General features: G+C 40.4%; 1 protein-coding gene across 1 annotated transcript in view; it reads left to right on the forward strand.

Annotated features, from left to right (window-relative positions):
* The window catches only part of LOC121719149 (B-cell receptor CD22-like), a 33,099-nt gene extending 6,571 nt beyond the window's left edge, over positions 1-26,528 (forward strand). The window contains exons 4-10 of the mRNA XM_042104571.1: positions 23,075-23,341; positions 23,454-23,720; positions 24,118-24,372; positions 24,969-25,065; positions 25,153-25,210; positions 25,311-25,639; positions 25,943-26,528. Of these exons, the coding sequence (XP_041960505.1) occupies positions 23,075-23,341; positions 23,454-23,720; positions 24,118-24,372; positions 24,969-25,065; positions 25,153-25,210; positions 25,311-25,639; positions 25,943-25,994 (1,325 nt within the window). The 3' untranslated portion in view covers positions 25,995-26,528. The remainder of the gene's footprint in view (positions 1-23,074; positions 23,342-23,453; positions 23,721-24,117; positions 24,373-24,968; positions 25,066-25,152; positions 25,211-25,310; positions 25,640-25,942) is intronic.
* The last annotated feature ends 262 nt before the right edge of the window (positions 26,529-26,790 follow it).

Below are 26,790 nucleotides of genomic sequence, written 5' to 3' on the forward strand. Positions count from 1 at the left end.
GGCCACAGGGAATAGCATCAGCTTTACTGGTGTCTCGGATGGTGACATTTACTATTGTGTAGCACACAATGAATATGGCTCTCATAACTCCTCTGAAATTGAAGTGACTTCCGCAGGTAATATTTTCACATTGTTGTAATACTACATTTACCATTTCTACAACATCTAGGTCATGTTTTTTTCTTAATATGTTTTTAGTAACGGCTATTTCTTTGTCATTTGGACTGTTTTTAATCTCATTGTAACTTCTGAAAGAAATGCACAGAAATATACAGTATGTGTTTATCTGCATGTATGCATGTGTGTGTGTGTGTGTGTGTGTGTGTGTGCAGACTAATGGACTGATGTTTCTTGCTTTGCAGCCCTAAATCAGCAGACAGGTATGCCAACAGGGCTGTTTGCTGCTTTAGGGATCATACCAGCTGTAGCTATAATAGTGGTCCTTGTGTTTGTGTGCAGGTAGGTGTCTACGTGTTGGATTTGTTGTTTTAAATATACTCAATTTGTGAATTGAATTGAATTGTAAATTTAAATGAGTGTATTTTTTGTTTTTCTAAAGAAGAGGGAAAGGTATATCCACCACTGAGAACACAAGTACAATGGTAGATGATAAACAGGTGTGTATGTTGGTTAATGTCACTCCACCAGCGTATGCTGTTATGCATTCATACTGTAGTCCACTGATAACATTACATCAGTTTTTACTGCTGTGTCTGTAAACCCCTAGCCGGAAGACCCCAGTCCTGTGTATGAACAAGTTTCTGCAGTGCTGTTGACATCTGACCAAGAAGACAGAGTGGACTCACAAGGAGATCAAGAGGTCTCAGGAGGAGACAGAGTGGACTCACAAGGAGATCAAGAGGTCTCAGGAGGAGATCAAGTCGTCTCAGGAGGAGCTCCAGTGGTCTCAGGAGGAGATCAAGATGTCTCAGGAGGAGTCCAGTACGCCAATATCCAGTTCAAGGCCAAAAACAAGGACACGGCTCAAGCTGTGCAATCTCAATAGAAGGAGGAAGAGGAAGAGGATGTTGCGTACGCCTCGGTGAAGTTCCGTTCTCCCCCCGTGATGTCATCCAGTGAGTAAATGAACATGGAGGCTAATGTTTAGTTTTTCAGTTTAGACTTAGATCATCCAATTCTAATCTTTTAATTGTACCCAAAGTGCTCCACAAGCAAAGTGGAGAAGCTGCTTTTATCCATTATGCTCCAAAACTATGGAAAAGTGAAAGTGATTGATAGTGACCGACTGACTATTATTGTGTTACATGCTCTAAATGTAAAGCACTTTGAGCTGCATTCTGTGTATGAAAGGTTCTATACAAATAAAGCGTATTATTATTATTATTATTATTACTTAGTAAGCCACTAAGCTACTTTCTTTATGCCACAACCCTCATCATTGTTGAAGGACTCATAATTTGCCAGTGAAAAAGCAAAGCTAAAGATACTGTTAGCCAGCTAGATAACTGATGAAAATTATCTATCATAAAACATATGATTTCAGAGATGAGGATGATACTGCAATCTACAGCAATGTCAACAAACCCAGAAGCTGAACACAAAGGACTAAAGTGTGTCTGACCCCAACAGGCTTGTAGCATCCTAAGATTTCAAGATAAATAACATTTTCTTGCTGTATCCAAAATCCCCTTTTGCATTATTATTATTATGACCGCCGCGCAGCGAAGCGGTCATATAGGTTTAGTCAGATTATTATTATTTTTTTTTTTTTTCGCATGGCCAAATTTCCGTCAATGATTCCCGGGACACTGAAAGACCGGGGTACACAAAACTTGGTGGGCATGTAACCCCACATGGATAGCATGGAACCATCGTTTTTCGGTTTGATCTGTAGCCCCCCCGCTGGACTGGACCTCCCGAAAGGAGGGTAGGGCAGACACAGTTTTCTGTGAATATCTCGAAAACCGTAGGGTTTAGGAGGCCCATTTTTTTTTTGTATGTTGATCTCAAGCGGGCATGTCAACCCATTCCATAACCACTCATTTCATGTATAGCGCCACCTAGTTAAACACAAAAAAGTAAAAATGAGGTGTTGTAATTGAAGGTATCTGTGACCTAACAGTCAAATCTGCACGAAATTGGAAGTGTAGGATCATTATGACACCCTCTGTATGCACGCCAAGTTTTGTGGAATTCCGTTCATGGGGGGCCACACAAATTAATTTATGTTACTATACACCAACTGGCCTGTAGGTGGCCGGAGACAGTTTTCTGTGAATATCTCGAGAACCGTAGGGCCTAGGAGGTCCACCTTTTTTATGTATGTTGGTCTTAAGGGGGCATGTCAACCCATCCTATTACCACTTATTTCATGTATAGCACCACCTAGTTAAAAATTAAAAAGCAAAAAATTAGGTGTTTTCATCACAATATCTCTGGCTGACAAGGTCAAAACTGCACGATATTAAAAGTGTAGGATCATTATGACACCCTCCGAATGCATGCCAAGTTTTGTGTACTTTCGTTCATGGGGGGCCTTACAATAAAATAATTTATGTGTACATTTAGTGACATACACCAACAAGGATTCCCAGGACACTGAAAGACCGGGGTACACAAAACTTGGTGGGCATGTACCCCCACATGGATAGCATGGAACCGTCATTTTTCGTTTTGATCTGTAGCCCCCCCGCTGGACTGGACCCCCCGAAAGGAGGGTAGGGCAGACACAGTTCTCTGTGAATATGTTGAGAACTGTAGGGCCTAGGATGACCATTTTTTTCTGTATGTTTGCCTCCAGGGGTCATGTTAACCCATTTCATGTGCACACATGTGCACAAACAGATGCAGGCACACACACAAGCATGCACACACACACACACACACACACACACATAACATAAACATAACACAAACAATCAAGAATTTCTCAGAATTATGAACAGGCAAGATGGAGGTGGGGTTGTATAAAATGAATTTTACATGTGAAATCTATGAACTAATCATGTTTTGGTACTTGTTGTCTAGCAGATACCAGTGAGAATTGAGTGTGGATAATGCAATTTAGTGAGACAGAATCATATAGGCCTTTCAGCGTGATTTCTTTTTGTGGAAAAAATGTGCTGGACTGAGCGGCGGTCATATTTTGTACCGCTCTGCGGTACATCTAATTATTATTATTATTATTATTATTATTATTATTATTATTATTATTATTATTTACCCGTATGAAGCCATTAGTCTTGAGTTTGAGGCTTAAGAACATGGTTTTCAACATTTTAATTTCATTCATTTTACCTTGTGCCTGAGTTGTATTTTACAAACGTCCTGTGCTTCATGTTGGATATATATTGTTCAACTGTCATACACAAAATACATTAATTCCTGATGAATACGAAGTCAGTATTACATAAGTTGCTATTTCATGGAGATGACTTGAAGTGATACAAACAAAACAATGCAACGTTTTTGTAGATTCACTTATATTTTGTATGATGATGACATGTTGCTTGTGTGTGTGTGTGTGTGTGTGTGTGTATGTTTGTGTGTGTGTGTGTGTGTGTGTGTGTGTGTGTGTGTGTTTTGTTTTTGTTTTTTTTTTCCATTATTGTGTGTATTGTGTCCCGCAAATTAATATGGCATTATACAGGTGTAGAAGAGATTTACTAAAATGTACACAATAAACACAATATTTACATATATTATCTGATTGTTGTTTGTATATTTATTTGCCCACAAAATGTATTTGCAATACATGCATAAAATATATATTTTGCAACTTATCCTTGAAAGAGGTTATTTGCTGCCTACCCCTAAAAAAAGTCTCTGGACTTTCTTCCAAAAAGGCCCACTACCACTCGCGCACACACACATAAATAAAAAAGCAGTAGTAGATTTCACTTAGCAGCTTACACAAGACCATATTAATTTGTATGATCTCTGAACAACTTGGTGGAAAACCATCTCACCGGGTTATGTCTAAGCAGTATGCTGATGCTCATTAGCATCAATCTATCACGACGGTCTTCCATGTTTGCCATTGATTTTTGTGGTAACCATTTACATTCAAAACTGTAAGCATAAAAAAAACTACATTCTTACAACTGAACCGTACACTGTTTCATAGCACAACCTGTCAAATGTTACATTGCACAGTGTAATAAACCCAGGGTCGGACTGGGAACAAAATTCGGCCCTGGCAATTTTCTCCTGGACCGGCCCACCACTGGACCGATATGGCCAGCTCTGCGTCAGACTTCATATTCTTCGTTTGACGAAGACGTCACCATCTCAGGAAGCTCCTCCGATGTCCACTTAATTTGTTTCTTGTTTTAATTTTGGAAATTTGCCTGCCTCTTGAAGGCGTTCATGACTACAACTGACAGCTGTTGACAGTTGGCCTTTGGTAATTTGGCAACCCAAATAGGAGGACGTGCTAGCCCATTATTAATACGCTATTCTAGAATTAATCGTTCAAAACATAAACGAAAATTCCAAGAGATTCCGCCCCGTAACTGATTTTTTTTCATGGGTTTTACGGGGTTTCACGGGTTAGAGTAATGTTGTCAAATAAGCCATAACTTCAATTCATAGTGTTTCCTCACTCTCTGACAACATATGGTGATAATTTTTGGAATGGTTACAGTTTATTTTCCATTATTTCCTACATACTGGACCTTTAAACCAAAGATCCTTGATTACTAACTCCGCTTTAACCCTCTCTGGTTAAACTGCCCTGCTCACTGTGGTTAGAGCTGTGAGCCATGTTCTCTTCACCATGAGCTAAAATAGAGGAAATGCACTGACAGCACCAGCTCAGCTCCAATTAATAAGTACACCATGTCCTCACAGGCTTTACAACAAAACATTTAGACATAAAGGACACAAACACATTTAGACATTAAGGGCACAAATAACTAATTTGGGAAACATTATCTGTAAAAAAATTTAAAACTGTATCTGTAAAAAAAAAACAACAACTATATATTTAGCGTGAGTGTCAACCCTCAACATTTGCATTTGTGGAGTTTTGGGAAAAGGAAGAACATTTGATGCAGTATAGCCAAAACTGCTAATTAGTGCAAAATTGCTGCTGTTCCACTAGCACTCAGCAATGCTAAACACATTTGATAGTGTCGTATGAAATGATAGAGACATTGATGAGGATCACGATAGGGAAACCTCAAAAGCTAGGGTTTCAGTAAAAAAGGAAATAGATGTGATGATGACTATTGCATTTTTATTTGTATGTAAACTTTCGCAATAGACAACTTCATATTGGGCCACCGTCCAAGTAGTGGGCTGGTGGTTGACTAAGGACGACCTGTGAGAAGGCTTGATGAGAGGGGAGGAGTGCTTGAGCAAAAGAGTCTTGAGTTCCTCAGTCAGCAGCATCTCTAGCTCCTCCTACCACACAGCTTTAGCTGGGCGACTCTCATGAGTGTCATTTGGGGGTGAAACAGTGCAGTGAATTACATAAGTTTGTTCCTCAGTGTGTATGATGTGCTGATGTTCTATGTGATTTATTCTGCAAAATTTGGTATAATGAATAATAAATACAGTAAGTGACAGTGAATTGGACATTTACAGTAAGTTCACTGACTTGCAATGAGAAAGAGTGCAGTATTGCCAAGTCAACAGTTGAGATGATAATTCAGTGGAATGGAATGTTCTCTGTTCTTGGAAATAAAGACTGTTGTGTTCTAAGAAAGACTAATTGCTCTGGGTTGCTGATGTGACTTTTTTTCTGGCACTGCTCTCTCTAACTGAAAACACGGTCCCAGCATAGCACTTCAAGACCCCGGCCAGAGACTTGCTAAACACTCTTTCCACTCACCTCTTGTTAAGGCAAATGTGTACATTAAACTCATGAAATGGGGAAACACACACACACACACAGCACAGGCTCTGTCTCCAACAAATAAGAAGAGAAGAGTCTCAAGCACAGGTCCCTATTTACAAGTACTGTGTATGAAAATGTGTAAAGGCAATTTCATCCAATAGCATCCAAATCCTGATTATTATTACTCAACTTTGACCTGAAGAAAGTGACAATATGAATAATACATCTGCAAGAGGGCAGAGAAAAACATAATCACCGCATGTCGGCATGGGCGGATTATGAACTTTTGGGGCCCTGGGCCCAGATGTATTATGGGCCCCCCACTAATTGTCGTATATGTGGGAGGGGGGGTTTGGGGGTCCTCCCCCAGAATTTTTTTTATTTGTTTGATGTGATTTCCTGTATTCTGGTGCATTTTGGGGATTGCCAATACTAAATTCAATCAGATTCATAGCCTACATCCTGATTTGTTGATATTGAGGCAATGATTCCATGCAAAGGCTTGGGCTTCAGGGCCCCCTGACCCCTTGGGCCCCTGGGCCTGGGCCCGGTAGGCCCGTGCAGTAATCCATTCCTGCATGTCGGTACAAAACTGTTATTTCACCACACAAGCTGAAAGGCCTGTGAGAAGAGCGTTACAGTAATCAAAGCGAGCGATAACCAATGTCAGTACCAAGAGCTGGGTGGCGTGTCGGGTTTGGTACCACCTGATTTATATTGAATAGTGCGAAGCGGTATGACCGGGCGACAGAGGCAACATGGTCAGAGAGTGTTAGCTGGTTGTCACTCATGACTCTCTTTTTTGTGATCTTGGTAGGAGCAAGAGATTATGATGCTGTGATGTATGGTTTGTTTGGCTGGGAGGTCCAGCAGTAAGATCATAGAGAGGTGTTTCAGAACTCATTTGAAATACAAAATGAATGCTGTCACATTATCAGCAACGTTGAACACATTTGATGGTGGAGTACAAAATTACACAATTGTCTGCTGAGCATAATCTTTTTGACAGTTTCTGGCCCTGTTGTTGGAGGTCACCGAATAGTGTCGTTAGGAAAATAAATAAAATAAAACAGTATGAATCCAGCGTACAGGCAGTCATTTACCTCTGTCTCCCAAGGTCGAGGTTTCTGAGGTTCCTGTATAGTCCAAGCACTGGATTTTGTACCGTTTCGTCACAATTATTGAGATGAACACACATAGCAGTGTCTCATAAGTGTAACCTGCGTTGTGTTGAACCTGCACGATTCAGCCCTGCACACCCCCAGACTCGAACCCGCGAACAGCAGCACCTCGGATCGGGAGGCGAGTGCGCTAACAATTGAGCCAATAGCCCAGGCTACTGCCTCGCATGCCAGCAGCACTCTTGAGGCGTCGGGGAGTGAGGTTTACCAACGTTCCACAAGCACAGCTAAGCTAGCTGGCATCCGTTACATAAGCATCCTGCTCATGTTGCACAGCACTTGTAATGGCAGTTTGGGTCTGTTACTGTAATAGGCACAAACACAGTCTACACTCTGCACCCATAGTGTAGCTTTGTAGCTGCCTGGCTGCGCTAACCACTTTCAGGATAATTCAAGTTAGCACCAACCCCAACCCCCCCATTTCCCTCCCTACGACAGTAGTCTATGACCTCGATTAACAAGGCTCTATGATGTAATCGGCCGGAGTTCCCCTTTAACACTACCCAACTCCTGTGGCTATGTGGCTGTGCCCGTGTGTGTGTACAACACTTATTTTTAGCTGAGTCATCCACAACCATCAACGTCCTCATATCTAACAGAAACTCAGTGTTACGGCCTGGCTCAAAGGCCATAACCAGAACAAAGGAGGAAAAGGGTCAACTTTTAGTTACTTTATTTTACAAAACTTAATCAAAAACAAACGAAGATGTCCGTGTCAGTATATATGAAGAAGTCAGTGTGTGGGCGAAGTGCATGAGTGTGATATGGACTGAGAAGTGAAATGCGTGGATGCAAAAACAAACAAAGGAAAAGCTAGGCCGTCAAACAGAGCCCACGAAGGCCCAAAAAACAGCAGCCCCACAGCTCCTTTTCCATGCAGGGGAACACCCGTGCCCTTTATGCACAGGCCAGTTAGCACCGACAGGTGCGCTGGCCACGCCCACGCCACCAATACCTGTAATGACATGAGACAACCAGCAGCAAGCAGACGGACCGAGCAGGGACGTCACACTCAGACATAGAACAAAATATACATTTTCAGTCTCCAGAATAGGGTCAATCTTGAACTAGGAATAAACAATGTTTTACTATTAGCAACTTCCAACACATTTGATAGTGGTGTATGAAATGACAACTTTATGACAAGACATGACAGTTGCAAACATCCAGGTGAACATTCAGGGGCAATATCTAAAATAAAGGAAAGAGACATGATGACGAGAGCATTTCATCTGTACAGTATGTAACAGGTGTAACATTGTTAACATGCGACAGGTGTCTTGTTCACCTCCAGGCTCATATGAATGGTTCTAGAACATGTTAGTGATCATGTGCTCATTAGACATTGGCCTGGTGGTGTGAGGAAGGGAGGATTGAGAAATGTGAGAAAGTTTGTTAAAAGAGGGGAAGTCATGCTGGAGCAAAACTGTCACATTCGGAGTGTATTTTCATAGTTGAAGGCCACAGAGTGACCAGTGAGAAAGGGAAGTGCTTGAACATAACCAAAGTCCTTTTAGGCAAGTCCCTCCACTCGGCGGCCATTTGACAACGCTTTTTGGGCACTCGTGGGGCATCCATTTCGGCAGAAATGAGCGTGTGCAAGGCTTCAAGACACCAATCTTGCTCCAGCTGCGAGATCACAACACATGATTGGCACGATGTCTTCACAACACACCATATGATTGGCTCAATGTATTCACATCACACCACATGATTGGCTCAATGTATTCACATGTTGACGTTTTGCCGAGGTAGGGGTGGGATATGTGTAGACAACGGCCATATTGGCGTGACAAACTAACCCCATGCATTTCTATGGAGTATTTTTTGAGTGCTGTGTCTCCACATTAGAAAGTCTCTGACATAACTCAACAGCAGCATAACTAGCTCCTCCTCCCACCCCAGATTTATCTGGGCAATTATCATGCTGACTGTCATTTGGGGTGAAACAGCAGTGATCTGCAGACGTTTTGTTCCTCTAAATGTAAGTACAGAATATTCTAATGTCCTACGCTTCCTGTTCTGCAAAAGATTGCTGTTTAGTCTGATTTAGTTATTAAATGACTAATAGGTTGGAAATATTTACAATTAATATGTGCCATTGAATTGAACCATTACATGATGTATGTTCTATGACTTTGAGCTGTGAAAAGTTGAAGCCTGCTGTTATATTAGAGAAAGAGAACTATATTGGCAACACTGTTGGATTTGTTTCCTTATTTCTGGTAATACTCATTAGCAGAAACAGATATTGGGATTAGACATAGTCATCAAATAAGATGTGATGTGGAAAGGAACCATTTCAGTATGCTAAGTCAAGAACTTGCAATTCCTTTGAGGTGTGACGACGAGTCTCCCTCTTTTCTTGCAGGAGACCGCTTTATCGCTAACTCCTGATAAGTGTTTGTGCTCTCTACTGTAATGTAATGGAGACTAACATTAAGCTGCCAGCAGCAAAGTCTTACTGTTGTTATTGTTGTTTTAGTCTGAGTATTGATAAGGAGTAAAGATTTTTTAATTCATGTTCTCCTGTTCCATGCCACATCTACCAGCAAAGGAGAAACTAATGTGATATCCAATATCACACTATAGTCAGATGACTTAATTCATATGCTCATGTTCCATATCTACCAGCAAGTGATAAACTAATGTGATATCCACAGCATATTGTCTCCACTGATCCACAGTATATTGTCTCCACCATGATCATTATTTTGATGATGTGCATAATTTACAGGTCGATGCAGACATGTACGTCTGTGGACCCCTTTTCGTTGCATTCCTTCTATCTGCACCAGGTCTGGCAATCTATCTGTATTCTTTATACTGATGTCATAGATACAAACATGAGCTTCATGCAAAATCTCTTTTCAATATATGATCTTTTGAGCCCCCGATAGTCAACTTCAAGGTAGAGCTGCATGGAAGGCGCTATAGGGTTAGAGTTAGTGTTAGAGTTAGTGTTAGGGTTAGAGTTAGTGTTAGGGTTATATGGTTAGGGTAAGCATACAAAAATCACAGGAACCTACAGACTCTAGTGTTAAAGGAACACGCCACCCAATGTCAGTAGTAATATATGCTCTTACCTTAACTTTCACGAGTTGAGTCATACCTCTCCCGTGTCGGTACAACGCTCTGGTGCGCGGTGCGAATGTGTTAGCAAGTTGCTATGCTAGCGGGCTCAGACGTAGCCAGACGTAGAAGTAATCAAAAACATCCACGTTTTCCCGACTTAGATACAGTTACACGAGTAGTTGATTAAAATGTCTACGGTCAATACATACAGCTGGTGATTTTCCAAGCGAATAAACAGGAGAACTACAATGTGTGGCGCAATAGCACTTGGGAGTACTTCGACCTAGCGTAGTAATATTAATTAACACATAATTGTAGATCCTATCCACCACAGAGTTTAGAATCCATGCTTGATCGGCCTCCCCCTCCCCTCTGAGCGAGAGAGAGGCACACACACACTAGAGATGCGCTGATGGGCTATTATTTCAACCATAACTGCATAGCAAAACTTATCATCCATCCGCACCAAAGTTTTTTGACCAATTTTCAAAACCGCACCCGCCCACCATCCGCTGGTTGTTTTAATGTATATGGGTGATGCAGCGCTGCTGACGTGAGGCTAGAAAGCTCTTGCCTCTTCTAGAAAGACTGATCCAATGCAGCAAATAGGCTATATTAAAAGGCTAAAGTCCTACATTGGCTATGTTGTAGTCTATCCCCAGAATATCAGCAGCAAACTCAGTCTCTGTCTCGCAAAACAGTCTCCAAATAAAACACACATCGGCATGTTGCCTATTCTGCCAGCTTGTGCAAATATATCGTCCAAAATACTTGATTGCATTGCATTCTCCACATTTTTAGCTAAATTTTCATGTACCACATCAGCATTTTTGTTCAGTGAATCTTTTAAGTCGGGAAAACGTGGATGTTTTTGATTACTTCTACATCTGGCTACGTCTGAGCCCGCTTGCATAGCAACATGCTAACACATTCGCGCCGCGCACCAGAGCGTTTGAGTGCACGTACAGACACGGGAGAGGTATGACTCAACTCGTGAAAGTTAAGGTAAGAACATATATTACTACTGACATTGGGTGGTGTGTTCCTTTAAGGGTTGTTTTAGGACATGTTTGAGTAACAGTTGCTAGATATACATGACAAGAAATGTTATGATTTATTATAATAATTGTTCTAGCTAGATATTTATTTTATCAGCATTGCCAAGAAACGTTGAGGCGCAGCAACTTAATTTGTATCAATTCATTGTCAGAGGTGGAAAAAGTACGAAAATATTGTACTCAAGTAAAAGTATCAATACCTTGATGAAATATTACTCAAGTACAAGTTAAAATGCCGATCTGAAAATTTACTTAAGTAAAAGTAAAAAGTAGTTCATTTAAAATGTACTTTAAGTAAAAGTTACTTAGTTACTTTTTTTTTGGGGGGGGGGGGGGGGGGGTGGGGTACCAGAACAACCAGTTTTACCAGAGACTTTCTAATGAGAAGATACAGCACTCAAAAAATCCTCCATAGTAATGCATGGGGTTAGTCAGTTGTCTACAAATATCACAACCCTTCCGCGGCAAAACGTTGACATGTGAATACATTGAGCCAATCATGTGGTGTGTTGTAAAATACATTGAGCCAATCATGTGGTGTGCTGTGAAGACATCGTGCCAATCATCTGTTGTGATCTAGCTGCTGGAGCAAGATTGGTGTCGTGAAGCCTTACGCACACACATTTCTGCCGAAATAGATGCACGATAAGTGCCCAAAAAGTGTTGCAATATGGCCGCCGAGTGGAGGTACTTGCCTGAAAAGGACTTTGGTCCTAGCTCGAGTTGCTGCAGCCAGCAGCTAAGGCAGCCATGTTCATGCTCCCACTGTGTAGCGCTGTAGCTGCAGCAACTCGAGCTAGGTAAAACCTAGCTCATACCGACAGTACTCGGTGACGTTGAGAAATGGAGATCTATGTGAAAAATCACCGGAGTTCTCCTTTAAAGGAACCATATGTAAGATTGTGGCCAAGACCGGTACTGCAATCACTTTCAAATTACTGTAGAGCGGTGTATCCCCTCCCCCTTCCCCCTGACTCGAGGTTGCCAACTCGGATGCCGAAACACTACTGACTTTGTGATTAGTAGTTAGGTGGAGGGTGGCGCATCAGGCCAAAACATGACATAACATGACAAAAGCACAGCCAGCCAGAAGCAGATGGGCTCCCCCTATTAAGTCAGGTTCTGCTCAAGGTTTCTTCCTGGAATATGGGAGTTTTTCCTTGCCACAGTTGCCATATGGCGTGCTTGTGGGGGGTAAGAGGGTTAAGGCTGCCAGTCTTATGACGTCATTTTCTATATTTTTGATATGTTGCTGAGTAGATCATAAACAGCAAAGAAAAGTGATTGATAATGACTGACTGACTATCATTGTGTTAAATGCCTCAAATGTAAAGCACTTTAAGCTGCATTCTGTGTATGAAAGGTGCTATACAAATAAAGCTTATTATTATTATTAAAACACAACATCAACATCAGTTGAGGGCTGCAACTTTTTAAATGACAACATCCTGGCCGGACTACTGTTGTCAGTAATAGTATTTGAAATTAACATGATTTCTTAATGTCTAGTGACATATCAGGGCTATTTTATGATTAATTGAAATACATTTCTTACATACGGTTCCTTTAAGTTTGAGCAGTAGTTGATTTTCAAAGTTAGTTGCACTCATCCTTGCGTCGCTTTGCAGTGAACAGTAATCCAGCACAACTGAAAAGCCCCTCACAGGCAGCTGAGGCAGGCAGGCCAATGTTGAGGTGCAGAGAGTTTTTTTTTTTTTTTTTATATTTGGAAACGAGCAGAAGGTTCAGCAGATTAAAGGGCGTCGAACTGGGGGGGAGAGTGGGAAGTATAGGGCCCCAATGGAGGAGAGGGTCCTTGAAAAGTGGAATACGGGGGTACAACATTTTCACCAGACATTAGTAATAACTCAGGTAATCCACACATAAAAAATCCAAACAACTCCATAAGTAGAGTCATGTAATGAAGTGGAATAACACAGGGAAAAAGTATTGAACAAGCTAAGAAAAAGCAATAAGGCAAGGAAAGGGAAGGGACGAGCTGGAATCTATAGTTAGAATAGTTATCCTTTCTATCTGTGCAAATTAATATAAGCTTGGTTAGTATATTCATGGGCTATAAAAAGATTTTTCATTACCAAGGTGTCACACAAACATTTCATGATGGATAAAAGCAAAAAGCTCTCCCAAGACCTTTGCAACCTTATTGTTGCAAAACATATCAATGAAACTGGTTACAGATGCATTTCAAAACTTCAGAATCTTCAGTAAGCAGCATGGGAGCCATTATCTGCAAGTGGAAGAAACATCACTGCCATGCAGGATCACCTCGCAATATTTCTGACCAGGGAGTCAGAAGGATAGTCAATTCCAAGAGCCAAGGACCACTCGGAGAAAGCTCCAGAAAGACTTGAAGGCAGCCAATTCAATTAAATTCTATTAAACAATTCTGGAAGTAACTAAAGATCAGGATTCCACAAAGTATTTTCCACAAAGTATTGAAGAAATTTCAGTAGACAATACACATAACTCTTATGTTTGGATTTTTTATATGTGTGTTAATATAATGTGTGGTGAAAATTTCGAATAGACTCACTGGACGTTTAAGCTAATTACTGAAAATATATATAGGCTATATGTCCACCATATATTTATTTTACCTGAATATTTTAACTTCCAAATTGAAATGTCAAAATGAATGTCAGACGAAATTTAAAGTTTGACTGACTGGATTTTGTATACAAAACATAGTGAAAACTGTCTAAGGTCACTCTCACTCTCCCTTGTTAAAGAGCTAAATGGTTTAGTCTGCCTGCACGATTCATAAGGTAGTCTATCTTTTGTTTATTTAGTTGAGCATCGCTAGTAGTGGACCGCTAATTGTTGTGATGCTGGTGCAATGTTTTCTCCAAGAAAGCCAAGTCAGGTTACTAAAAAGAGAGACATCAAAATGAGGGGAAACAACTGCTAATAAACTTCTTTCCAAAGAAAGGTGAGCACAAACGTCAAAATACGAAATCCCATGGTGTTTGCTTGAATATCTCCGCTATCATTAGTGCTAAAACGAACTGAGACAACCCATTGAAATAGCGGAAAATACACTTTCATAGGTTAGGCTACACATGTAATCTGATGCATCTCGTGATCCAGCTCCATCTCCATCACTTTCAGAAAGACTGCATGGCGCCAGCTTGATTCATGTCCTGTTGTAGGCTACATGCTGATCATTATCACTATAGTGGTTTAGGGCGATTTCTTTTCTCTCCCTTTCTGTTTTCGTTAGTCTTAACTTTTTTTTTTTTTTTACTCAAGTAACGGATGGGATTTTTTATGTAGCGAAGTACAATACTTCACTCAAAATGTAATCAAGTAAAAATTTAAATACCGATTTTATAAACTACTTAAAAAATACAAAATACACAGAAAAACTACTCAATACAGTAACGTGAGTAAATGTATCTTGTTACTTTCCACCTCTGTTCATTGTAGTGCAGTGACATAGAATGACATGTGGTCAGTGTGAAGGGTTGTGCTGGGTTTTACAATAACGTCATTGAATGCAATTCATTCAGCCAATCATAATCAAGCATGTAAGGTTTGGGGACTCACCATTCGCAGTGCTCAGTCCGAGGGGCGGGATAATCGGATGTCTTTCAAATTCCCTCTGCACGCAATAGGATAGCGCTACAACTCATGAGTCCCATGCGTTTTCCCACCAGCAGAGCTAGTTGGCTAGTTCAAACTTTTGCTAACTTAAAAAAAGCTTAACTCGTGTTATGCTGTTCACCAACAGCAACATCCATCTTCTTTGTTTTCTAGTAGCAGGGAATTCACGCCAAACCGTTGCAACTCTGCCATCAATCATTATGTTAAGCCCACCTACCAACTCTATACACAATGTGATTAGCCTTATCGAAGTTTAATTTTTCCAGCTCGCAAGCCAACGGAGAGTTACTAGACTACCCTGGCAGCAAATTACTTTGCTGCTGTTAGAATGCGCCTAGATGTCTAGGCTACTGATTAATGATATTCTATAATGTTTCCAGTTTAACATCCTAGAGTGTCTATTTGCACCCAGCTACTATTAATAGCACTTGCCACACAGAGAGTCCATCTGCACTCATTATAATAATACAAAATGACAACAATCACAACTCTCCCAACCACTGCAAATCAACATAAAACATGCAATTTCAGAAATTCTGCAATGGTCATAGGGAAACCGCATAGGTAAGGGCTAATGTCCACTGATCATTATCAGAGAATAAATCCCAACAGGGCAAACTGTTGCAGCAGACAGATAGACTAATGCTGTTTCTAAAACATAGATACAGTGTGTCCAGGTGTAAATAGCATTGCTGGCTACAGACACCCATACATGTCTCTTCTATGCTATGCTATGTTATGCTATGCTATGTACACCCAGATATAAATAGCCATGTAGGCTATTCCCTCCAGGTACAAATACCATTTATTGCTATTAACACCTGGGTGCAAATAGCATTTGCTTTAACACCCTCTTTGCAAATCCATATTATGCTGTACTGTTCTACACATAGTTTCACCATGAACACCATGTATAAAGTGATTTCAAAATGTTTCAATTATTTGATCCTTGTTTTGATTCTTCTTATCAGTAGTTTTGGAAGTAGTGAAAATTAATCAAAAATAAAATTAGAATTTACAAACGTTCATGTATTTTGTTTAGGTGTTTTAGGAAATACGTATGGTGTGGAATACAGCTTAACAGAGATCTGTGCACCAGCTGGGTCTGCAGTGGATATTCCCTGCACATACACCTATCCAACAAAGGACAGAGTTAAGAAAGCATTCTGGTTTACGAAATGGGAGGAAGGCAAGGATCCTGAAGACTTGTTTCAGAGTGAAGACTATCGAGATCGAGCTGAATATCGGGGGAATAAAGAGCATGATTGTACTCTCAGGATTAAAAATCTGAGAGACACAGACCATGGGCTGAAATATAGATTTAGGTTTATAACAGATGATCCGGTTGGAAAATATGCTGGCAAAGAGGTGACTCTTTATATGACAGGTAATTATTTAAATCCAACAGTCAGCATATTGATCTGATTATACATTGAATGTCATGGTATGCAATGTCATGGTTAAATTCCATTATAAACACTCATTTGACCACTTATGACGGTTCACCAAGGGATATTGATTTTTTACCAGGATAAGAAGGTGACACTTGTTTATGTTATCCTTGACTACCTTACATTTTTTTTGGGCCGATAGAATAGGCTATATATATAATTTAATCATTTTGGCCAACAATCGGCCCAAAGGAAGGACAATCAGCGGCCCATTGGTTACATTTACATATTGACACTCGACTGATCCAATAACAGCTCACGTCAGGCCCCACCCCTCCCATTTTGGCTCAGAGCCAGGATTCTGTGAGCACATCAAAAGTTAATCGAAGTTGCCTACACAAAATTGCGGCGGGTGCCGGTAGTGACAATTATGCAAAAGTAACACCAATGTAGAAACTTCAAAACTACAATATTGCAAGTAGGCTAGCATATGTCAGCAACATGTTGAAGTTCGTTGAGTTTGAACGAGGATGTAAGCAAGCATACCAGAGGGACAGTGAGCAGGTGGTGGAGAGTGTAGAGCCTAGTTGAGGCTACATGATAATAACTCAGTGGTGGAGCAGGTAGGCTATGTGTGATATGCCATGCTGACGATGATGATTATGATGACTTATTAATTGCGATAATGTAATGAAATGGTTATGATAACATAGTAAGGCCGTGCTGTCATTATAATAACAAATAGCGCAACTTAAATGTTCTAAATGAATGATTTGCAAACCCGGACAGCTAAAGAGTGTCAAATCGATGTTAATTGTTGGTCAGATTGATCAGTTTCCGTCAGACGCCCAAACTTGGAAAATTCAACATCGATGGCATGAGTGGTGGTTGGTCTCTCAAAGTAGAGCGTCGAAAGGGTTCTATCATGGTAAATGTAACAAGGTGATACATAGGAAGGGCCAAGGGGCCAATCACAGTAGCCGGACTACGCCACCCTAAAGCCTAATGCGTCAGGGAATCTTTAAGAGCTTGTACCACTTTCAGGTTCGTAACTACACGGTGGATACATGAATTCCAGAAAAACAATATTTATTAAGACAAAGGGTTGGGCAGTGGGGATCTGAGGGTGGCAACTATGGACGTCCACACAAATATTTTACATGCAAGCATAAAGAAAAGCTCACCTGTTACACAGCAAAGGCACACCGCAAAGCGATAAGCAATACACAAAACCACACCACACGTATGCTTAGAGTAGCCCCCCTCAGAGCCACCTCCCTACTAAATAAACATAAAAGTTACAAACAGAAGGACAAGACGGGCAGCACAGCACAACGCAACGCAACGCAACGCAACGCAGCGCAGCGCAGCGCAGCGCAGCAGCAGCAGCAGCAGCAGCAGCAGCAGCAGCAGCACGACCCATGTTCCCCATCAGCATGACCGTGCTGCCTGACGGTAGCAGACAGGGGCTACACCAGTGGAGTCTACATTGCTACTGGCTGCTGCCCCTCTTAAGTAGCACTCCACTGGTGCCAGATTGATTAAATGCCTATGCCCCGCCCCCTTCATTAGTACTTGCAGGTGCTATGGGGAAATAGCAGGCAGAGAAGGTCTACCTGCTACATAAAGATGGGCTAAAAGACTGTAGACTGACGGAAATGTAGGCTACAAAACGTCCAGCCATATTCATGCACAAGCCACCTAAGCTACAGTATATATAAACTATACGATAGGCTACTGGAAGACATTAAAGATAATTAGTTCATGTATCTATACTGTTTCAAAATGTACCAGCAATGTAGGTAGGTAGAAGGCTATAGCCTACAGGAATAAAATATTTCCAGCAACAGCCCTGTTTATTTTGTGTTGTTTCAGTTGTCCACAGTGATAACTGGTATAAATTACATTAATATATACGGCAATCTAGGTAATTATCTATTTTTATTCCACTGCTTGGTTGAATTTCCCATTGTCCTACGTAATTTAGAACGACCATTAACCGTATGTTATCTGCACACCTATGAAGTAGATCCATTTTTTTGGCCGTATCACACTTGTATATTAATTTGCCTAACTCGTTGTGAAGTTTAAATGAACTGTCACATTGCATCCGAGCTGTAAATGCAGATGTTCAGAACATTGCAACATTGTAGCATATGACGGAGGTGGCTTTTAGCTAGATGGATGTTTCAAAGCTAAAGTTCATCAGAATCTTGGGATACGCCCGCTTGACAACGATAGAGAGATAGAACTAACGACTGGCCTTTGGCTGTAGCAACCATCCATTTAGAACTAGTAACGGCAGTTTGTCCTGTGAGTTGAGTAATTAGTTGATATGTGTCGGAAGAAATTAGTTCTACAAACAAGACAGTTTTAGCGATTAAAACGTTTAAATTGTAATAGGAAATGAACCTCCGCTTCGCGTCGGGGCCGTTTTACAACCTCGCCCGTGCATTAACTTCTGTGAACAGACCACCATGTCATCCATTATCCCTTACACATATAGGCTTAAGTAATTGTTTGGTGCTGCTGTCAATTGAACATTGTATAGTTTAAATGTAGCCTATTGAATAATTTGAAATGATACTTTGAATTCAAGCAAAAACTCTTCTTTAAATATAGCTTCAAGCAGCAATGAGGGGGCCAAGCAGATAGGCCGGAGTAACCATGGCAACGAAATGCTGTTAGCTCAATGCTGCAATCAGACGTATGGCCATAAGCTGTCAAAGCAAGTTTCACGTCTAGCACGTCAAAAGTTACAAGGCAAAATGCATTTTTGCTAATTGCAGTGACCCTAGAGGTCAAAGGTCACAAAATTTATTTGGCATTCACCTGATGGAGTCATGAGTCCATGTACCAAGTTTGGTTTTGATACATGCAACGATTGCTGAGATATGAGCTCACTTCCTGTTTGGCGGCTTCGCCACAAATTTCGATTGGATGTGACGGGCGAACGCTTCTATCAATTGTTACAGAAATAAATGAAGTGACAAGGCATGTTCTGAAGATGGTCTGTGCCAATTTTGGTGAAGATCAGATGAAATTTGTGAACTGTGCGAAATTGTTGGTGTTTTTGATCAAATCAAATATGGCGGCCGAATAAATTATATTGATGTGACAAGTTGCCCTCAGTTGACCTAAGGACCTTTCACAGTATTACCAGACACCACTAGTACAATTTAATTCTAAGCACAGCAGCAGCTACAGGCCAAAAGGCATGTTTGTGAATTACAGCGCCCCCTAGAGGTCAAAGGTCACCAAATTCCTTGAGGGTCCTCCTGATGGGGTCATGAGTCAATGTACCAAGTTTGGTTTTGATACATGCAAGGGTTGCTGAGATATGAGCTCACTTCCTGTTTGGCGGCTTCGCCGCAAATTTTGATTGGCTTTTACGGGCGAACGGTAATACTTCCGTAGACAAAAAGTGACAACTTTTGTGAGGCTTGGTCTGAAGATGATCTGTGTCAAATTTGGTGGGAATCAGAGAAAGTATGTGACCCCTGATACATTTTAAGTGTTTTTGATGAAATCCAAAATGGCGGAAAATCCATCATGGCGGAAAATGACGTCACTCGGCTTGGTCCAAGGATTCCAACAATACCTGACTTTTGAAAATCGGCATGAACGCACGTCCAACTTTGGCCTGTTGGTGGCGCTAGAGGGTTCGAGTTGCCGACATGAAACTTGGTGACATGAATCATGGGACCGTCCCCAATCAGTGTGCCAAATTTCCCAACTTTTTACCATACGGTTCTATGGGCTGCCATAGACTCCCATTGCATATAATAATAATAATAATAGGAAAACGTAGAAACACAATGAGGTCCTCGCAGCTTCGCTGCTTGGCCCCCAATAATTGCTTGTATAGCCTACTTGAATATGGAGATCATGTGCTCTATGGCTATCTCTCATCGGTCAGTGTGATAGCCAATGAGGCCTACATCACTTTCAGTGCTCCATGACAGTTAAATATATGCATATTTAACTGTCATGGAGACATCCAGAAAATATATGCATATTTAAGGGAAATGCAAGGATTTTGTATTTAATTAGGTGTGCCCGACCGATTTGAGGGCTGCTTGGGCCAAATATTCCAGGGCCGATTTTCGTTGCATTACATCAGCTAATTAGTGGTCACTCTTAGATAACCTTCTCTCTGAAAACCTCTCCAGAGGGTATACCACAAGCAGTCAGTCTGCTGACCTCTCTCTAACTATTGAAAATATCAGCATTCATTTAACCATCCATATTAGAACTAAGATATGAGATATTTAGTAGTATATGGAGTGTATACAGTAAGCTCTCTGATTCTCATAGGTCCACTAAAGGTGGATAAATGGGAACTGAATCAGAGAGTGACACTGACCTGCACCTCCACCTGCCCTCCGAACTTCAGACCCACCTACATCTGGTACAGGAACAGACAACCTGTTGGTGCCAAATACACGACCAGCGGCAACACTCTGGTGATAAACGTGGTCAAAAAAAATGCTGACAGTGGACATTACTCCTGTGCTCTCAGAGGACATGAGGACCATCTCTCTCCACCAGTGTGTGAGTGCAATTACACTGATTTAGATTCAGATGACCAAAGTGCTTGGAATATTTTACACATCTTTCCCATGTGGCATAATTCATGTATTGTTCAAATCACTACATAGTTCAGATTGTGTGTAGATCAGTACATGGACAGATTTAAAAGTGTGTGTATGTGTGTGTGTGTGTGTGTGATGTGTGTGTCCAAGTGCAGTGATGGGGAGGTTACTTTTAAAATGTATTCTACTACAGATAGCAGAATACATTTTATTTTGTTACGTGTTCCAATAGATTACTCAAAGTGAATAATGCATTCTGGATACTTTGGATTACATCAATATATTTTTCATTAGCAGTGAATGAAACAATTATGTGAGGTTATGTGAAGTTGTAAGACCCATAGTTAATGTCAACAACCACCCACAACCTGCTTTACAGTGAGGAGGATGGATTGATAAATAAGCCTATGTGCTATGAAACACTGTTAATGTCACTGTGTCAAAGAACCTACGTAAGAGATGTGTTGTCTGCGTATAGGCTAAAAGACAACCAAATCCTAAACAAGGTAGGAAATAGATTAAGATTAATTTTAACAGCACAAGGGGAGTTATATGCCTTTTTACAGAACACTGTCAAGAAAAAAGAACCTTAAAACATGCTGGCTGGGTATAGGAGTTATTGGCCTATACAACAAAACTCATTTTACATTTAAAGGGGAACTTGGCAACTATTTCAACTTAATAAACCCGTTTAGAAATCATTTGGATGGTTAAATGACCTGTTCCGGTGAAAATGGTGACTTTCCCCGCTGCGCCTAGCGTCCCCAGGCGGAAAACCAACCTTGCAACATTGAGACTACCGTCCCGGAAAGAGAAGTGAGAAACAAGAAACTCGTTTTAAATCGTGTTTCTTACCTTGTAACATCCACATAGTTCTGCCAAACTTATGCTAACAGTTTGCTAGCTTGTAAACAAATCCATGTGCTTTATCATTACCTTTTCACACAGTTTGAAATAGCATAATGTGCAATTTCTCCAGCAGAGGGGGAAATCCTGCCAAGTTTCCCTTTAACATTCCCTGCAAGGTTTTTCACTTAGACTGTCAATATAAACAGAGAGAGAAAGAGAATGGAGCCACCTGAGAGATATAGGCCTATACATGAAATCCCTTGGCCTATACATGTTCTAACAATTTCAAATGCAATCCCTTAAATAGTGTGACTGTATTCTGAATGCCAATTCTAAGTATTTCAACATAATAAGTACACACGCATGCCATATTACAGAAGAATATTCTTTTTAAATATTTTTAATATTAAAAATATTACTGCAGAAAACATTCTACGCTCAGAATGCCCGGTAAACAGGAAATGACAATAACAGAGTTCTGTTACAATGTTTAAATAACGTTACTCATATTTAGTATTTTAAATATGTAATTTCTGTTACATATTCCGTTACTTCCCAACACTGTCCAGGTGTATCACATTGCTGGAGCGTGACATATACCCACCAGGAGATCTGTGCTGTGGAAGGTTCCTCTGTGGACATAACATGCTACTATTCTTACCCCAGTGGCTATGCTGTCACAACACCACTCTGGTTTTCCAATTTGGGTTCTGGTGAGAGGATGGATTTTAGTGTGAAAAATACATATGGCAACCATGTGGAATATCTTGGAAATAAAAATAATGACTGCAGCCTAAGGATAAAGGAACTTAGTTTGAATCACAAAGGAAAATATTACTTCAGATTTGAAACAAATGACACAACTGGGACCTGGAACGGAAAACCTGATGTCTCTCTCAGTGTGGCAGGTATTTTAGTGTTTATATCTATATTTAAAAATGTATTTACAGAAACAATGAAACAAATGTTTCTCTACAATGTTGGCTTAATAACCATAGACATGATTCTGACTGCTCTAAATGTTTTTTGAAGGTTTTCTGGTAAATATGGATCATGATAAAGTGAAAGAAGGGGAGAGTGTCACACTGACCTGCAGCACCGCCTGCACTTTGAGTGACCCCCCCTCTTACATCTGGTACAAGAACTCCCACCCTATTGCAGACAGTCAGACATCAATGGAATACCTGTACCTAACCCCAGTACGCATTGATGATTCAGGCAGTTACTCCTGTGCTGTGAGAGGACATGAGGACCATCCCTCACCTGTACGAACTCTCAGTGTCAGGTGTAAGTGAACCACATTCTTATATTTTATTAGGTGCTGTTTAAGCAATATGTTAAGTGTGATCTTGGCATTGGTAAAGGATATGCCCATGACTATGGTTTGGCCATAATATACAATATTGTTTTAGGTGCATAATTGTGTACATATGTTTAAATAAAATAAAAAAATAAGTCTGCTAAATAATTTTTAGAAATGTCTACTTATTTCATGCAGATGCTCCTAGAAATATGTCAGCATCACCAAGTTTCTCTGGTCATATACTGGAGGGAAGCTCAGTGACTCTGACCTGCAGCAGTGATGCCAACCCACCAGCAACCTACACCTGGTTTAAGGTGAAAAGGGGTCAAACCTTTCCTATGGGATCAGGACAGCAGTTGAACATCAGCAATATCAGCTCGGAGTTTAGCGGGCAGTTCTACTGCAGAGCTGAGAACAGTGCAGGAACCAATGATTCTGAACCATTTCTGGTGGATGTTCATTGTGGGTATTATTTACTTTGAAAATAAATATTTTTATAGTAGTTACCCAATATATTTTTGAGTAAGCTGATATAATAACATCAATCTTATTTCTAACTCTCCAATCCAACTAGACGGCCCAAAGAACACGTCTGCATCAATCACTCCTTCTGGTAACATAGTGGAGGGGGATTCAGTGACTCTGACCTGCAGCAGTGATGCCAACCCACCAGTGCACAACTACACCTGGTACAAGATCAACAGAGTTAACACTTCATTAGGATCAGAGCAGAATCTCAGCTTCACTAACATCAGCTCTGGGGACATGGGGCAGTACTATTGTGAAGTGGCAAACACAGTTGCATCCAGTTACTCTGCAGTGCTACATGTGAATGTTTACTGTGAGTAATGCTAAATTATTTATCCTTACATTGAATATATTCACACCAAAATACATTTGGTTACACTTTACTTGACAGTATTGACATAAGAGTGACATGACACTGTCATGAATGTGTCATAAAAAAGTCATAAACGTTTATGACATAACGCTTCTGTCATTAAGTGTCATTTGCTTTTTGTCATAACAAGTTAGGGTTAGGGCTAGGATTAGGATTAGGGTTAGAGATTAGGATTAGGATTAGGTTTCATGTGTCATGACAGTGTCACTTATTCATGACAGTGTCATGTCACTCTTATGTTGTAAAGTGAAGTAAAGTGTTACCATACAAAAATACATTTAAACATGTGTCCTAATCCACCAAAATGTGTCACCCTGTATGCTTTTTTCTTAACTAGATTCCCCCAGGAACACAGAAGTGATCATTAGTTCCTCTGGAGAGGGAAGTTTAGTGACTCTCACCTGCAACACTGACTCCAATCCCCCAGTGCACACATACTCCTGGTACAGGAAGAATAGTAGTGGCTCTGTTCTTACAGCCACAGGGAATAGCAGCAGCTTTACTGTTGTCTCAGATGGTGACATTTACTATTGTGTAGCACACAATGAATATGGCTCTCATAACTCCTTTGAAATTGAAGTGACTTCCGCAGGTAATATTTTCACATTGTTCCCTGCTGGCATTTCAACATTGATTCAACGGTTAATAACCGTTATAAACATTTTTAAAAAAACGTCAACATTTTACAATTAGCATTAAAACAGTGTTTCAACATTGACACAACAACTGACATTATTTCACCTATAATTCAACATTGATTTTCTTGACCTTTTTACAACCAACGTTGTTTCAATGTTTGTCTACATACCCTTTTACAACCATTTAGCATTAAACATTGTTTCAACATGGTTTCAACATTGACACAACAACTGACGTTATTTCCCCTATATTTCAACGTTGAAGGTCGGTCGTGTGCCGGCTGGGTTGTAATACTACATTTACCATTTCTACAACATCTAGGTCAAGTCAGGTCAAACTTTTTTAGTAGCTGCTATTTCTTAGTAATTTTAACATATACATATAGGTCTGTGTAAATTAATCTAGGTTGATTTGTTTTTATTCTCATTGTAATTTATGAAATGAAAGAAATCACTGAAATATACAGTATGTGCTTATTTGTATGTATGCATGTGTGTGTGTGTGTGTGTGTGTGTGTGGACTAATGGACCGATGTTTCTTGCTTTGCAGCCATAATTCATCAGACAGGTATGCCAGCAGGGCTGTTTGCTGCTTTGGGAATCATACCAGCTGTAGCTATAATAGTGGTCCTTGTGTTTGTGTGCAGGTGGGTGTCTACGTGTTGGATTTGTTGTTTTAAATATACCCAATTTGTGAACTAAACCCTTATTTGTGTGTTTTTGTTTTTCTACAGAAGAGGGAAACGTATATCCACCACCGAGAACAGAAGTACAATGGTGGACAATAGACAGGTGTGTATATTGGTTAATGTCACTCCACCAGCGTATGCATCCATACTGTAGTCCACTGATAACATTATCTGTCTTTATTGCTGTGTCTGTAAACCCCTAGCCGGAAGACCCCAGTCCTGTGTATGAACAAGTTTCTGCAGTGCTGTTGACATCTGACCAAGAAGACAGAGTGGACTCACAAGGAGATCAAGAGGTCTCAGGAGGAGACAGAGTGGTCTCAGGAGAAGATCAAGAGGTCTCAGGAGGAGACAGAGTGGACTCAGGAGGTGATGAAAATGACGTCCAGTATGCCAGTGTCCAGTTCAAGGTCAAAAATAAGGACGCGGCTCAAGACTCTCCAGCTGTGCAGCCTCAAGAGAAGAAGGAAGAGGAAGAGGATGTTACGTATGCCTTGGTGAAGTTCCGTTCTCCCTCCCGTGAAGTCATCCAGTGAGTAAATGAGCATGGAGGTTAATATTCCGTTTTTCATCATGACCTCACCAGGCTGTTCACTGTGTAGTTATGTGCTCCAGCCACTGCCTGGTGTTACCAAATGTGTGTCACCAAAATACAGCAGGTAGTTCGCTATAGCTTTCATTGGTGAATGATGGCTGTGCTGGTGTTGGTGATTTTAAGGCTAGCCTGCAAGCTACTTGTTCTCTTTATGTTACAACCGCCATTGTTGATGGACTCTAAGCTAAAGATACTGTTAGCCAGCTAGATAACTAATGAAAATAACAATTATGCTTTCAGAGACGAGGATGATACTGCAATCTACAGCAATGTCAACAAACCCAGAAGCTGAACACAAAAGACTAAAGCGTGCCTGACCCCAAAAGGCTTGTAGCATCCTAAGATTTCAAGAAAAATTAAATTTTCTTGCTGTATTGAAAATCTGTTTTTGCATTATTATTATTATTATTATTATTAGTAGTAGTAGTTGTAGTAGTAGTAGTAGTATTTAGCTGTATGAAACCATTAGTCTTGAGTTTGTGGTTTACACAGTTTTCAACATTTTAATTTAATTCATTTTACCTTGTGCCTGAGTTGTATTTTACAAACTTGCTATGCTTCTTGTTGGCTATATATTGTTCAACTGACATACACAAAATACATGTGGTATTATATTTTTATAATGATGACATGTCGCCTGTGTGTGTGTGTGTGTGTGTGTGTGTGTGTGTGTGTGTGTGTGTCTGTGTGGTGTGTGTGTGTGTGTGTGTGTTTTGTTTGTTTATGTCATTATTTTGGTGTCCGACAAATTAATATATTGCATCATGGTCATGTGTGTAGAAGAGTTTTACTAAAAAGTACACAATAAACACAATATTTATATATATATTGTTTGATTGTTGTTTGTCTATTTATTTGCCCACAAAACTTATTTGCAATAAATGTATAAAAATACATTTTGCAACTTATTCTTATCTTTGAACGAGGTTATTTGCTGCCAACCCCAGAGTTAGATAAGAGCAGGGACGGACTGAGACTAAAAAAAGGCCCTGAACTTTCTTCTAAAAAGGCCCACTACCATTCACACACACACACACACACACACACACATTAGGTGTCTATCATGATACACTCTCACAATATAAATG

This window comes from Alosa sapidissima, chromosome 9, assembly GCF_018492685.1.
Source record: "Alosa sapidissima isolate fAloSap1 chromosome 9, fAloSap1.pri, whole genome shotgun sequence".
Taxonomy (NCBI): domain Eukaryota; kingdom Metazoa; phylum Chordata; class Actinopteri; order Clupeiformes; family Clupeidae; genus Alosa; species Alosa sapidissima.